The 14,582-nt window shown below is 40.4% G+C and overlaps 1 protein-coding gene across 1 annotated transcript in view; it reads left to right on the top strand.

Moving 5' to 3' along the window:
- Nucleotides 1–14,346, top strand: part of cc2d2a (coiled-coil and C2 domain containing 2A) — a 165,566-nt gene extending 151,220 nt beyond the window's left edge. Inside the window, exons 33-39 of the mRNA XM_078215007.1 lie at nt 800–889; nt 2,915–3,028; nt 3,941–4,075; nt 4,591–4,713; nt 6,913–6,971; nt 9,295–9,472; nt 11,412–14,346. Coding sequence (XP_078071133.1) covers nt 800–889; nt 2,915–3,028; nt 3,941–4,075; nt 4,591–4,713; nt 6,913–6,971; nt 9,295–9,472; nt 11,412–11,600 — 888 coding nt within the window. The 3' untranslated portion in view covers nt 11,601–14,346. The remainder of the gene's footprint in view (nt 1–799; nt 890–2,914; nt 3,029–3,940; nt 4,076–4,590; nt 4,714–6,912; nt 6,972–9,294; nt 9,473–11,411) is intronic.
- The last annotated feature ends 236 nt before the right edge of the window (nt 14,347–14,582 follow it).

The raw sequence follows: 14,582 nt of genomic DNA on the forward strand, positions 1-14,582 counted from the left end.
CCAGGTGAGTCTGGCTACAACCAGAAATGCTGATTTAGATATCCTAATCTAGTTCACGTCCCAAAAGGGATTCTCCCTGGCAAAAATCACATTTGGCCCCCCTCGTGAGATTCTCCGGCCATAACGTGGTTTGCGCCTGGGCGCGCGGGGCCGACGAGTCACCCCCATAGTTCTCACTCATGGCACCATATTGAATCTGTGCTGTCTATGGCTTTGGCTTTGGTGTTCTTTCTATAATGGAGCACTTGCCAGCTTTGAACATTTACTTCACCCCTATATCATCCGTGCTTGTTCAAATGTGGTTTTGTCAATTAGCTAAAATGTTTGTTAGTTTGTGATTTTGACCAACCTACCAGTACAGATTTAATAAGAGAGTGCCCCAAATTGCATAAACCATGCTGCTCATCCCAAATAAATAACACCAACATAAATAAACAGTGAAAACTTTGATGCAGTTACTTTCCACCCCTTGCTTTCCCCCTCCACACTTAGTGTTATTTACTTTAATGTGGTTGCTATGGCAGGAATATTTGATAACCTTTGACAAATTCTAAAAGATATGTTTGATTTCACTGAAATACCTTAATTTACGAGGCACTTTAGCACATTTTCAAAAGAAACCTTTGTGTTTTGTTGAACGTACATGAAAATTTTCATCAGTCACATCTCGTTTTATGTCGACTAATGATGCCATCTTGAAGCTGGTTTATTCTAATTGTGTTGATGTAAGCAAATTTCAATTATTCCTAACAGACAACTTGTAAATAAATATTTTTGATTTTATCTGTCTGTGTTTTAGGAGCTGGTGGCTCGTTATGTTTCTTTGATGCCATTTCTTCCTGACAGTGTTTCTTTTGCTGGAATCTGTGACTTATGGTGCACTTCAGATGTAAGTAATTGTGTATCGTTGTTGCACGATATCTGAGCCAGAATGTTTCGCTTCCCCATCAATGGGTTTGTAGGTGGAGAGTGTGAAGTTTCTCAGATGGGCTTTCCACTGGGTTCCCTCCACCCTGACCTCTCTGTAATTTTACAATGGAACGGGCAAGGCCTTGGCTAGCTTGTGCTTGCCCCATTTGAGGCCCTTAAGTGGCCAGTTCAGTTCAGGGCCATTTCCCGCCTAGCCTCAATGTTTAGGCTAATGGACCCCTTAAGGCCCAGTAACCGCAGGACCTCCCTCCCACCCCGGCCTCTCCACCGACACCCCAGTTCTCCACTGTCTCCCCCCCCCCCCCCCCCCCCACTCCCCCAGACATCCCCTGCCCTCTTCACCCAGGGACTCCCAAAACTTACCGCTTCCTGGGGCTTAGGCTCTGAGGACTACGCCCACTCCCAGTCTTGTCCACTGCGGCTTCTGGCTTGGCAGGGACTAGAGATTGGCCGGCAAATCTCTGAGGTGGGACTTCCGCCTGAGTGGAAGTCCAGTCTCCAACCTGTTCAGGCTTGGAAGGTGAAATGAAGAGCAGACATTGTTGGCGAGGATATGTTCTCCTGCCCTGGTATTTTGTGTTCTCAGCTTTGCTTTTTGGATTATGAGTAGTTACATTGTGTTGTTGGAGAAATTAACAGATAGACTACCCTGGGCATAGAGCTGCAATTATACTGGTCTTGCTGTGACTGGTATCAGGTGATCTCGTAGAGGAGTTTCACACTTCATCCCTTTACCCTATTCAGTAGACTCCTCAATTATTGACGTACGCACAAAACTGCTTTTCGTAAGTGTGAAGGTGAATGCTCACAGTTAATTGTGTATCAATTATATTCAACTGATGAGCATTAATTTAGGACTCACCTATGCTCATATATTATAGATAGATAGAAAGGGATTTTCTGGCCCTTCCCGGCGGCTGGATCTTCCAGTCTCAAAGTTGACAGCTGCCATGGGTCTGCATCTGAATTCACCACTAAACAGGAATCTGGTCAAAAGGCCAAACAATGACTGATGTGACAGTCAGTACAAAAATGTGACGCCGGTTTGGTTCAGGGTGTTCTTTTGAGACTGAGAGCCATGAACAAAAGAGAGAAAAGGAGGACCTTTACTCCATATGTGCCTCTATTTTGACCTGGAAGTACTTTATTCTAACCATGGGTGCCAGAAAAGGAAACATTTAATCTCTTAGCATCCCTCCCGCACTCTCAGAAAAGCTGTAGATACCAAGCAGATGCTGTACAATCTATCAGTATGTTTGTGTGTCATGAATATTAATAGAAACTTTAGTTCAATATACCTTTATTGATACTACAATATTCTTCTTTGTAATATAGTACTTTTGTATGCCATCCCAAGTATTAATGTTCTACCCATATCCCCCAACTTATAATACCTTAATATCTACAGCAGTGTTCAAATAAAGGCTGTTGTGTGCAATTGAATTTTTTTGTTTGATCATAGAATCATCGAATCTATAGTGCAGAAGGAGGCTATTCAGCCCATCAAGTCTGCACCAACCACAATCCCACCCAGGACCCTATTCCCATAACCCCTCAAATTTACCCTGCAAATCCCCCTGACACGAGGGTTAATTTAGCAAGGCTGTGAAAGGAAACCGGAGCACGCAGAGGAAACCCATGCAGACACGGGGAGAATGTGCAAACTCTACACAGACAGTCACCCGAGGCCGGAATTGAACCTCGGTCTCTGGCACTGTGAGGCAGCAGTAGTAACCACTGCCACCGTGCCGCCCCAAATTGATATTTTGCCTTTCCCAAGTATTAGCATCTTTTTAGGTTTAAAAATCTCAATGTTATGTTTGAATGCTATCTCGTTGTCACCAGTGTCTATGAAGAAGTTTAGCTTTCTTAAGATAACACTCTCTAATCCTGCATGCTTAGGGATACTATAGTAATTGTGGTTATTAAAATGATTAAAAGGGTTTTTTTTCAATCTGTGCTTTTCTTTTTGCATTCAATGCAGCAATTCCTGAACTTGCTCGCAGGAGATGAAGAGGAACATGCAGTTCTGCTCTGTAACTATTTCCTAGCAATGGGGAAGAAAGCTTGGCTAGTGATCGGAACTGCCATTCCTGAGGTGAGAGGCTGCATGTTCTTAATTAGCAGGTTTGCAGAGTTTCCATTGAGAGATTAATTCTTCAGTCACATCAGCCCTTCTCATGAATTGCTTTCATTTAATACTATTAAGATAAATTGAGTAGAAAGGAATAAGAAGTGATCTAATTGAAGTGTTGAAGATGATTAAAGGACTTGATGGGACAGGTGGTAGGAAATGACTTTCTCTGATGAGAACAAGGAGACACAACTGTACAGTTAGAGCTAGACCAGTCAAAAAGCTCTTTTACGCATTAAGATTCATGGAAATCTGGAACCCTTTCCCTCCAGAAGTGGTTGAGGTTCAGTCAATTGAAAGTTTCAGAATTGGTTTTGTTTTTGTATTGGATATGGATATAAAGAGTTATGGAAGAGGATCGATGAAAACAGCCATGATGTAATTAAATGGCAGAACCAGCTCGAGGGGCAGAATGGTCTGCTCTTGTTCTTGTACTCTAGTTGGTAAATGCGCCATATGGGGCAGAATAGAATCATACTAACCAGAAAAAAAATTTTGGTTTGATTTCCTACCAAAAGGTATTGCACATCAGGGCTGGAATTTTCCAGCCATTCATCTTCTGATCCCGCTGACAGTGCACCCCCCCCCCCCCCCCCCCCCACTGTGGGTTTCCCGGTGGCAAGGGGTGCATTCCAACAGGACAAGCAGAAGATCCTGCCACTGGCCAATGGGGCCCCGTTGGCATGATGGGTTGCGTGGAAAATCCCACCCCATAAGTGTGAAGCATACTTGCTAGTACCTGCACTGTCACTGAAACAATAACTACTTTTTATTTATCTTTTCATATCCATGAAATCTTCAGTTGTTGCCTTGTAATCCTTCCGTCAGTCGATACCAATTTTTTCACGATAAAACCTTGCATTAATTTATTTTCAGGGTCCAACGGCCTACGTGCTGACCTATGAACAGAACCAGTATGTGATTTGGAACTCCACCACTGGACAGTACTATGGACAGTTTGATTCATTCTGTCCATTGCAGAGTGTCAGCTGCTTAGTTAGTGCCGACAATGTAAGTCTTGTTTAAACATTCTCCTGGAGATGATAGTGAAATCGAGCAAAGTAATCGAGTTATTAGGCCTACTTCATCCCCAGAAGTTGATAAGATTAAAAGCAGTCACTGCTGATGGAGCTCTGTTTTCTTATTTTGTTTAACTAATCATTTCTTTGATATTTGGAAACTGCAGCTTCTAAACAAAGACCTACTAAATTTCCATCAGCTGCACAAAAGTTACATTCCTAACATTATTTTGGAATAAATGCAAGACGCTAGAAATCAGAAATAAAACCAGACAACGCTGAAAATACTCAGCAGGTCTGGCAGTATCTGTGGAGAGAGAAACAGGATTAACGTTTCCAGTCCGTATGACTCTTCTCCAGAATTAAAGAAAATGATTTCTTTTAGAAAGTGTGGTCAGTCAATTATTGCTTTATATTGTTGCTACTTTTCCACATAGAAGCGATATGTAAGAAATATTCAGACACAATATTTTCTCAATGCTAAACTGTGTAGCATTTATTTTCTAGGTCTGGTTCAACATGCAGAAATATGACACTGTTACACGTGTACATTTTGACACCAGCAAATCCAGCTTTTGGAAGCCATTCTTTTCACGAAGCTTTCCTTTTCCTGGCTTGTCAAGTGTCCAGGTACGCTAATACAAATTAAGATTCTGTTCTGAGACTGCCATAATAGGACCAAAGTATTTGCAAAAATTAGTAGCAATACTGTACACAATTGGCCAGAGAAATGCAGTGACATTCTATTGAAATGTTATAAATGATGACTGATTTGAGTGATAAGCATAGTGTATGTATATATATGGATAAATGCATGTGCATACTATAATTATGTACCTGGCTGTGTAGATAGATATAGACAATCATAAAGGGCACACCATTATCGGCTGCACGGTTGGAATGCAAACCAGTTAGCCCAGCTGTTATTGACTGACCATGACAAAAGCTATTAAGATATGATTTCATGGTCATGCATTAAAAAGTAAATAACTAGAAAATGCGTGGTCCAATGGGATAAGAAGAAATTCATTGGGCAGAAAAGTTAGCATGCAGAGTGCTAATCAACAATGGAAATTTTTCAAATATATTGAATACAATGAGAACTAAATATATTCCTAAAGGGCAAACAGATGCAAGCTAATGTAGACAAGGGGGAGGTAACAAATTTTAGGAAATGGGGAGTATTTGATGGGGATACTGAAGTGTGAATGAATAGACAGATTAAGACTCCAAATGAATATTGTATATATTCATGTAAAAGTCAAACATTTGAGACCAATTCTTTTAGCCCAAAAGTCATGGGTCACTGTTTACACAGGTAATGTTCCTGAGGGGTTGATATATGCTCTTAATTTGGGCTCAAGTCAAATCCAACAGAGACTATTGCAATGGAATAAATTTAAAACTAACAACACGAAAGAATTCATACTAATTATCTAACATTTATTTGTTTTGTAACATCACAAACTACATTTCATTTGTTAATTATCTAATGTTTATTTATTTATTCACTGCTCCCATTTTCATTAGTATTTCATTACAATAAATTTGATTCATTGACATCTCCAGATTTATACTTTGGCCCTGAAGGGTTAGGGATTTTTATCCCTGAAAGACTAGGGTTGACTCTTACATGAGATTGTATGGAAGATTCTGTTTTTTGAGACCAAAATTCCTGTAGTTGACTTTTACATGAGGTAACTTTTGCATGGTGGCATGGCGGCACTGCAGTTAGCACTGCTGCCTCACAGCGCCACGTTCAATTCCGGCCTCAGGTCACTGTCTGCATGTTCTCCCCGTGTCTGCGTGGGTTTCCTCTGGATGCTCCAGTTTCCTCCCACAGTCCAAAGATGTGTCAGTTAGGTTAATTGGCCATGCTAAATTGACCTAGTGTCAGGGGGATTAGCAGCGTAATTATGTGGGATTATGGGAATAGGCCCTGGGTGGGATTTGGTGGGTGCAGGCTCGATGGGCCGAATGGTCTCCTTCTGCACTGTAGAAATTGTATTGTATGAATATATACAGTATTTCTCTGAGGGCAAGTGCTGGTAAAGTGTAAAATGATCACCAGCATTTTTGGCTTTATAAATAGAAGACAGAGTAAAACAACAAAGATGCCATAAATTTGCATAAAATCCAAATTTTGGTTTGAAAGCAATTAGGGTACTAGGCATCACTTTGGACAACCTGTAATGGAAAGAATGTTGCACCCATAAGCTGCGTGCAGCCTAGATTGAATAGGATAATGAGCAGTGAAAAACTGCATTTACAAGGACAAACATAACACAGGGACTTTTTCCACTGGATTGGAAAAAGCTAAAATGAGATTTTCTTCAAGAAAAGTAAAGGATTTTGTAAGAGTGCATTGCAAAGATTAATTTCTTTGGTTAAGGAATCTGTAATAAGAGGGCACTGAGTGAAGAAAGAAAATGAAGGAGAGGTTGGTTGGAGCATGCAACTTTACCATAGCAAGCGGTTAATAATTATTGCTATCTTTTAAGGAAAAATTTGCTAAGAATTTGAAGCAGAGGGAGATCCAGTGTTATTGGAGGAGAGTGTGATAGTGGAAATGGTTTTGGATTGCTGTAGCAAAGAACTAGCACAAATGTGATAGGTCGAATGACCCTTTTCTGGGCTGTAAATGTCTCTGGCTCCATGATTTCCTTGTATTATGTTTGTCAAACAGCTATGAGGTAAAGTATTTCTATAACCAATGGCATGCATTGGTTGATTTTCTTGTGCCTTTGGTACCTCGCCTGTATTCTTTGTTTAGTGTGAAATTCTATGGCCCTATACACCAAATGTTCATGTATATTTACTGTCTTTTAGCCAGAAGAGTTGATTTACCGCTGTACTGACAAGGCAGCTGCAGTCGAACTTCAGGACAAGTAATGCTGATTTATTCTCAATTGGAATTATGTTTTTTTTATTGTGGGTGCCTTATTTGAGTTTTGTAGGCTCTCTTAAACTTTCTACTCTACTTAATTTCATACCATGAAATATTGTCTAAATTCTTGTTCAGCGTAAAGGGGAAAGACACTTTAACACTTTTACTACTTTCCATTATACTTTTCTGTTTGTCCCTTGAGTGTGTAACATGCGCAGAAGAATATAAATATGGATTAAGAGAGCTTGGACTGAAATTCGATGATGGGCATAAAGATCATGATGAATAACTAGCCCACATCCATTGAAATAAAGTAGGTAACACACATGATTCATGTGCTTGCTTGTTTCCCTGATTGTGGTATGCAGGCCACCTCTAAACAGGCTGCTGAGTGGCTGACCTTCATCGGGATCATGTTTGTGTAAGGCTAGCACCAGTTAAAACCTGTCCTTCCTATAAGGGAGGTACGTTCTGGCCGAAGTAGCTCAGCAATTAATTGGAAAGCATATTAAAAGGCTGAAGAAAGCTGAGTAATAGTGCAGAAAGCCAGGGTGAGTACTTCTACTTTCCCTAACGCAACACTGGAGGATTTGGGAAGGAGAGGGGGAGGTTTAGTGGGGGGCCTCCAATGGACACAGGAAACAACCCCCAAAGGAGCAAGCTCCTCTTCCTGCTGGACAGAAGCCCATGCAGTGAACACTGCTGAACTGCCTGCCTTGCCTTCCTCTGTCACATGTAAAATAACAGTGGGGGCAGAATAAGACACTTAAATGGCCATTAATTGACCACTTAAGGGTCTCGGTAGGCCTAAGGGCAGATGGGTTGCCGGACACCTTTGTTGTCCCTGTAATATGGGAGACAGGTGTGTAGGAAGGCAATGGGCAGGCCACGTGCTTTATTCTTGGAGCCCCTGCCTTCAACTATGATGGCAGGGGGCCATAAAATCCAGCCCAAGAAGTCGCTCAGCGCTTTCATACTGGAAAGGATGGATTTCAGGCTCTGCACAATGCCCTGTGCCAAGCTGGTGCTGAACTCTTCCTTGTTCCTTAGCAGTGACAACAGGCTTTTTGACAGGCCAGCTAAAGAACCAGCAGCATTTTGTCCTGTGTATCACTATGTGCCCAATTCTCTTCCGCTGAGAAGACAATTATGTTCCCTCTCCTGGTGTACTCTGTGTGCTGCCTGATGTGTGATGGATGGCAAGCGGTGAAATTTTGCCAGTGTTACCTGTTCAACCTAGAAAGGGCAACAGGTGTAGAACCTGAAGTCAGTGGTCACCTTGTCAACCACTGGCAGCGCCATCCATGCTCTGCTTTGTGGTTGTAAGTCAGATGGAAGAGGTGTCACAGTTGCATAACTACTTCCTGATAGAATACAGCTTCCAAAGACACTACTCCCGAGTATGATGGACGTTGAAGAATGGGTCCCTGAAGATCCTCCATGGAAGGCCTCTTGATGAGAGGCTCCCCCCTCTTCCCTGTGCTCCATCTCTGTGATGTTGCAGCCCAAGGGGGACTGTAACCATGACTGGGAATAACTTGTGTACTCCAAAACCTTTCAAAAACAAATGACTCCTTTCAAACCTCTGGCGACATTTACTTCTTGACTTAAACAACATGTTAAATCCACCAACAAAAGAGTACTTCCACTAACTCTGAGCAGCAAGCAGATAGTAAAGGTACCTCATCTGGAAGTGGAATGTTGATGACTTTAATTAACATTAGTGAGAATCCCTGCTGCATGTGTTTAAGAGATTGAGGCAAGGTCTAAGATAACAGGTCGGGCATTAAATCAGTGTCCAATACTGACTGAGGCCAGAATCTGTCCACTCCCTTTTATTCATTTATGGGATGTGGGCATCACTGGCTAGGCCAGCATTTATTACCCAACACTAGTTGCCCTTGAGAAGGTGGTGGTGAGCTGCCTTCTTGAAGTGTGCAGTCGCTGAGGTGTAGGTTAGGGAGGGAGTTCCAGTGACAGTGAAGGAACGGTGATATATTTCCAAGTCAGGATGCTGAGTGACTTGGAGGGGAAAGTCCAGGTGGTGATGTTCCCAGTTATCTGCTGCTCTTGTCCTTGTAGACAAATAGCCTTGCAGCGCGTACACAGGAGGTCTGCACTGTTATGTTCCAGGACATGGCAATCGGCGCAGGCCCTACCAGAATTATCAGTGTCACAGCACCAAATTTTACAGCCTTCAACTCAAACTGCTAAGAAATTCTGTTATACAATTTTCCATTGTGTGTAACCAGTCATCTACAGGGTTTGAAGGTATTTTGTTATAGATTTTTAAACAACTACATATTTTGTATCAACTCACGCAGGATTGAAAAGATCTTGAAAGAGAAGATTATGGAATGGAGACCAAGACATCCAACTCGCTGGAATAGATATTGTACCTCTACTCTTCGCCAATTCCTGCCTAAACTGGAGCTCCGCTACGGGGCAGAGGTTGGGACTGACCATTGTGCAGAACTGCAGAGCCTGCTAGGAGATTATAGGGTAATGACCCACTTTTAAATTCATCAAGAAAGCAGGAGGCTAGAATAGGGAACAAAGTTTGTTTTTGCTAGAATGTTAGTGTAGGGCGGCACGGTAGCACAGTGGTTAGCACTGCTGCTTCACAGCTCCAGGGTCCCGGGTTCGATTCCCGGCTCGGGTCACTGTCTGTGTGGAGTTTGCACATTCTCCTCGTGTCTGCGTGGGTTTCCTCCGGGTGCTCCGGTTTCCTCCCACAGTCCAAAGATGTGCGGGTTAGGTTGATTGGCCAGGTTAAAAATTGTCCCTTAGAGTCCTGGGATGCGTAGGTTAGAGGGATTAGCGGGTAAAATATGTGGGGGTAGGGCCTGGGTGGTATTGTGGTCGGTGCAGACTCGATGGGCCGAATGGCCTCCTTCTGCACTGTAGGGTTTCTATGTTTCTATGTATTAATGTTGAGCAGTTATTTAAAACCTAAATGAAATATTCTTCTACGGTTGACTTTCTACATTTCACTTAATCTCATTATTTATTATTATTTATTTGCAATTACAGCAGTAATCTTCCCAAAGGTAGACCCTCAGCTCATTTCACCATGCCTTGCTTCCTCTGCTTTCCTCTTCAGTTGCTCTGAAGAGCCTCCCACATTGAGCCTCAATGAGGAGTGAGCAGTATGATGAGGGATTAGAATACATAGGCCGGGATTCTCCCCAAAAAATTCTAAGTCTCAAATTTGCATGGAAACTGGAGTAAATCGCATTGTTTTTTCCAGCGGGAGTCTCCGAATAAATCTCCCACACTCTGTGCACTGCAGAGTGCGCTAGCGTGAATCCCATTGAAAATCAGTGGGCGGGGCCTGTTGCCGCTGGAGAGGCCGGCAGCATAGCGCTGAGCGGGTCACTGCGCATATGCCAATCTGTCAGTGCCAAGCCAGGTGCATGCTGAGTGGCCCCTATCTGCCGGCCTCTCGATTGCTGGCCAGCCACGTGACCCCCTCATTGCTGGAAAACAGACCCCCCCGCCCCTCATGGCCCGATCCGTGGCCCCCCTGAACATTCCTGAACATACCTATGAAATTTGTTAAACACAAGTTCTCTTTTGTAAAACTATGTTCACTTTGTCTGGTCATGTTAATTTTCTAAGTGCATTTTTAAGATTAAGATTTCCTTAATAGATTCTTGTATTTTGCTGATGGTTGATGTCAGACGAACTGGCCTATAGTTCATTGTTTTTGATCTCCCCCCTTTTTTGAATAAGAGTTACATTTCAATCTAATGGGGCCATTCTAGAATCCAGGGAGTTTTGGAAGATCAGCTACTCTTTTAGAACTCTAAGATGGAGGGTACTGGGGACATGTTGGCTTTTAGTCCCTTAAGTTTTTCCAGTATCTTTTCTTTGCTGATATGAATTAAATATTAGCTACTATTTAAATATGTAACCCTAACCTCCTGTGGAAATAATGCATTAAAAAGTTTGAGTAATTGTTAAAAGGCCTCTACTTGTTCATATTCGGTATCTGCCCTGTGTTGCACACTGATTTCTATGTACATATTTATTATCTAAATCAACATCATAAGTTGATCGAATTGATCAATGTTATTTAAACAACCTCAGCTCTGATCTTAATTTGAAATGATCCTAAACCTTAATTCAAAGAAAAGCCCACTGCTTTTTTCTCCTCTTCCATTAATACCCAGACAATATTAGGAAGTCACCATCTGGTAAATTATAGTCATTAATATATTAAAAACTTCAGTATTCCTTATATTTAGCTTAATATTGCAATATTTTAATAACTTTGTGATACTGTATTTTAAATTGTTCTAAAACAGGTGAAGTATTAGACATCTCTTGCTCCATTTACTTAGAGTACTGGTTACTGAATACTCTTTTAGGTACAGGTTGTTATTGGTATCAGGAAAAGTTGATCTTGATTAACCTTGTATCATTATTTTCTTTGCAGATTTCTGGATTTCCTATTAATTTGTCTTTCTCTGAACTGAGACCCATTGTTGAAACTGTACATAGCACTGGTGTCCATAACACGGTGATTCCTCATGTAGAGTTTGCTTTGGCTGTGTATGTCCACCCGTATCCTAACAACGTGTTGTCTGTTTGGATTTATGTGGCATCCTTGGTCCGTAACAGATAACAAAAGCAACAAGCTGCCTGCAATCCTCACCATTTTTGGTTTCAGTAGAAAATGGATCATTGTTCATCTGATCCTGTGTTTCTGAGTGTCTGTATTTGCTTTAAGCTTAAAGCAGATTAGACCTAATGTCAAGTGGAAAGTAATTTAATACTACCTACATTTTAAAAATGATTTTACTTCCAAAAACATTCTGTACCTTCATCTTTAAAGTGCACGTTTCCTGCTCCTCCGTGCACAGTATTTTTTAAAAATATTTATTTTTCATTAATCATTTATTAACTGGGGAATTATTCCTCCCAATGCCATAATCCCTTCCTCTCTGTTTCAAATCACAGCGAATCTATCACATGTGACTGTTGGTGACGTGCCATTTTCAGTCACATGGATCTGACTGAGCATGTATGAAAGACATGGCAGCATATACTTTGCATCAGTATGCCACTGTCCAGAAAACGATGTAATTTCCACAATTGTTTGGTGCTTGTTGCTGCAGCCATTCATGTATCGAAAGCCATATTCCTGGTTTCGCACTGTCAGGTTGCCATTCGGTTTTTTTTAAACTTTGTACTTTTATAAGACAGGCTATTTTTACAATCACTGAAATCTGCAACCCTGATGTTCAAAACTGTAGCACTTTTGTTCTCTTATTTCCTTTCTCCACTTAAAAATGTTTAAACCTCAGATTTTGTATGACTTTCATCACTATTTTCTGATTTCTTGTTTTGTGGTGATGCCCAGCACTGCGGAACCTTCATCCTACTTTCTCAATTAAAAAATACTTTTTATTTTTATTCCTATTTGATACAAACAGATCTTAAATAAATAGCAAAGATCTGTGAATGTTCTAAAGCCAATACAAAAAATGGAAAATTCTGGAAACTGCTGACTGACCTGCTATGTGCTTCTGGTTCTTGCTGCTTTTAAAATTGATCTTCTCAGTTACTGACCAAAGCACAGGCCTGTAAATTTAATGATACTTGTTGGACACTGTGCCCCTGTTGCTTAGTTGGAGTCAAAGCCTGAATGCCACCCAAGCTCATTAGTTTAAGACCAAGCATCATATTTCAATCAGGACATTAAAACAGTGTCGTCAGTTGATTGGAGCCTGATCAAGATGACTGAATTAAAACTAATTTAAACTGAAAATTTATTCAAGTAATTTCTGTAGCTGAAGAAACAGGCCAAACAGTGATTGCAATTGACTGCTGCTGACAAGCTTTCAGCATCAAGGGCAGATCATTTGACTGAATTTGAACTCCTTTAAATTGAACTGAAATTAATTGTAACTTGATGTGAATGAGACCCCAGGGAGGCTTCAGTTGTTTGCTGGTCCTTGAAGCTACAGGTCATTAAAGATAGATTAGTGTCATCACAGCTATGAAAATGTGATGACCGCTCCTAAACAGGGACAATTGCTAGAAAGCCGCCATTCCCTTCTGGGGGAAGTGGTCAGTTTTGCAGTTTCGTGGGTAGGGTGATTCAGGTGAATAGGCTTTAGAACCAGGGTAAAAGACTGTGAAGACTCACCTACACTTAACATTCCATAATGTTTTGTGCTATTCCATTACATCCAGATTTTGTTGTGATCTGAGTGGGGATCATGTGGAAACCCCAAGCTGCAACATTTAAACAGTTAATTTATCACAGTAAATACTGTTTTAATATACATGATATGATTGCAGTTTTTAAGGACTCAAGAAAAATAATTGTAAAATGATTCTATTTGTATGTTGAATATTACAGAAATGGCTTTGTACATGTGAGATTATATTTTTCAAAAGCATAAATTGTATCAATATGTTTGATGTTCAAGTAACTTATGTTATCAGAATGATGGAATTGATGGTGATCCATTTTTCCTAAGATCATCTGAATGATGAACAGTACACAACTGTTTCCTAGAAGAAATGAATTTAATTATGTCGATTTTACAAGTATTTATTTACCTGAATCACAGCAACAACTTATTTAATAAAGTAACAGATCACAAGGCACTGAGATATAAATTACAACTCAGAAGCAGGCATTCAGTCCATGTTTATCCTCCAATATGAATGAAGGCCATAATACCATGCGCCTACTCTATTCCTATATCTCTTTTATTCTCTTCCCTGCAATCAAATATCTAACCAAGTTCCTAAATATTGAGATTGTATCTGCCTCAATCACTAACTCTGGTAGCTCGTTCCACAGCCTCTCAACATTATATATATGAAAAGCAGTCTCTTGTTAGCTGTCCTAAAGCTCCTTGGTTATGTTTATGTTACGTCACTTAATCAACTTAATTGCTGGAATTAGTGTTTCCTTCTATTCTTTGCCATCCCTTCTCTAATTTTAAACACTTCTAGTAGATCATCCCGTAATCCCCTCTGTTCTAATGAAAATAACTTTAATTTCTCAGGTCTTATTTCTCCTCATAGTCAAAAACTTCCAATTTGCACTGCATTCTTCCTATAGTATGGAGCCAAAGACAGCACACGGTACGCCAACAGCATTATGACAGAGGTTTCATATAGAGTTAGCTTTTATGTTCCACACTCCTTGTATAAAAGCCAGCATTCCATTATCTTTTTATAAGCCATTTTCCATTTGAGATTCTTTTCTAACGTCTTGTGAATATTTTTCATTGTGATTTTATAGTTATAGTTTATGCACATTTGTATTTTTATATGGAAATATCTCATTGGAAACAGAATCTACTTGCCAGAGGCTGAAATATTAAATTATGCATTGTTAAACTTGCTTATAAATATGGAAATTGTTCTTATTTTTGAATCAAATCTAATTGCGGCTTACACTCACACTTTCATTTTATGTTGCATCACAATAGCTTCATTATACTAAAAGGTTTCAGATGTAAGTGAACTGTTTTCTGCAAGTGTTTCTTTAGGATAAACTGGCTGTAATGTTATTTAAAATTTTGCTATGTTGAAGAAATTTCCATAATAGCTTACTAAAGGTAAAATCATAATGTAATTGTGT

The sequence above is a fragment of the Mustelus asterias genome, chromosome 1, assembly GCF_964213995.1.
Source record: "Mustelus asterias chromosome 1, sMusAst1.hap1.1, whole genome shotgun sequence".
In the NCBI taxonomy this organism is placed as follows: Eukaryota; Metazoa; Chordata; class Chondrichthyes; order Carcharhiniformes; family Triakidae; genus Mustelus; species Mustelus asterias.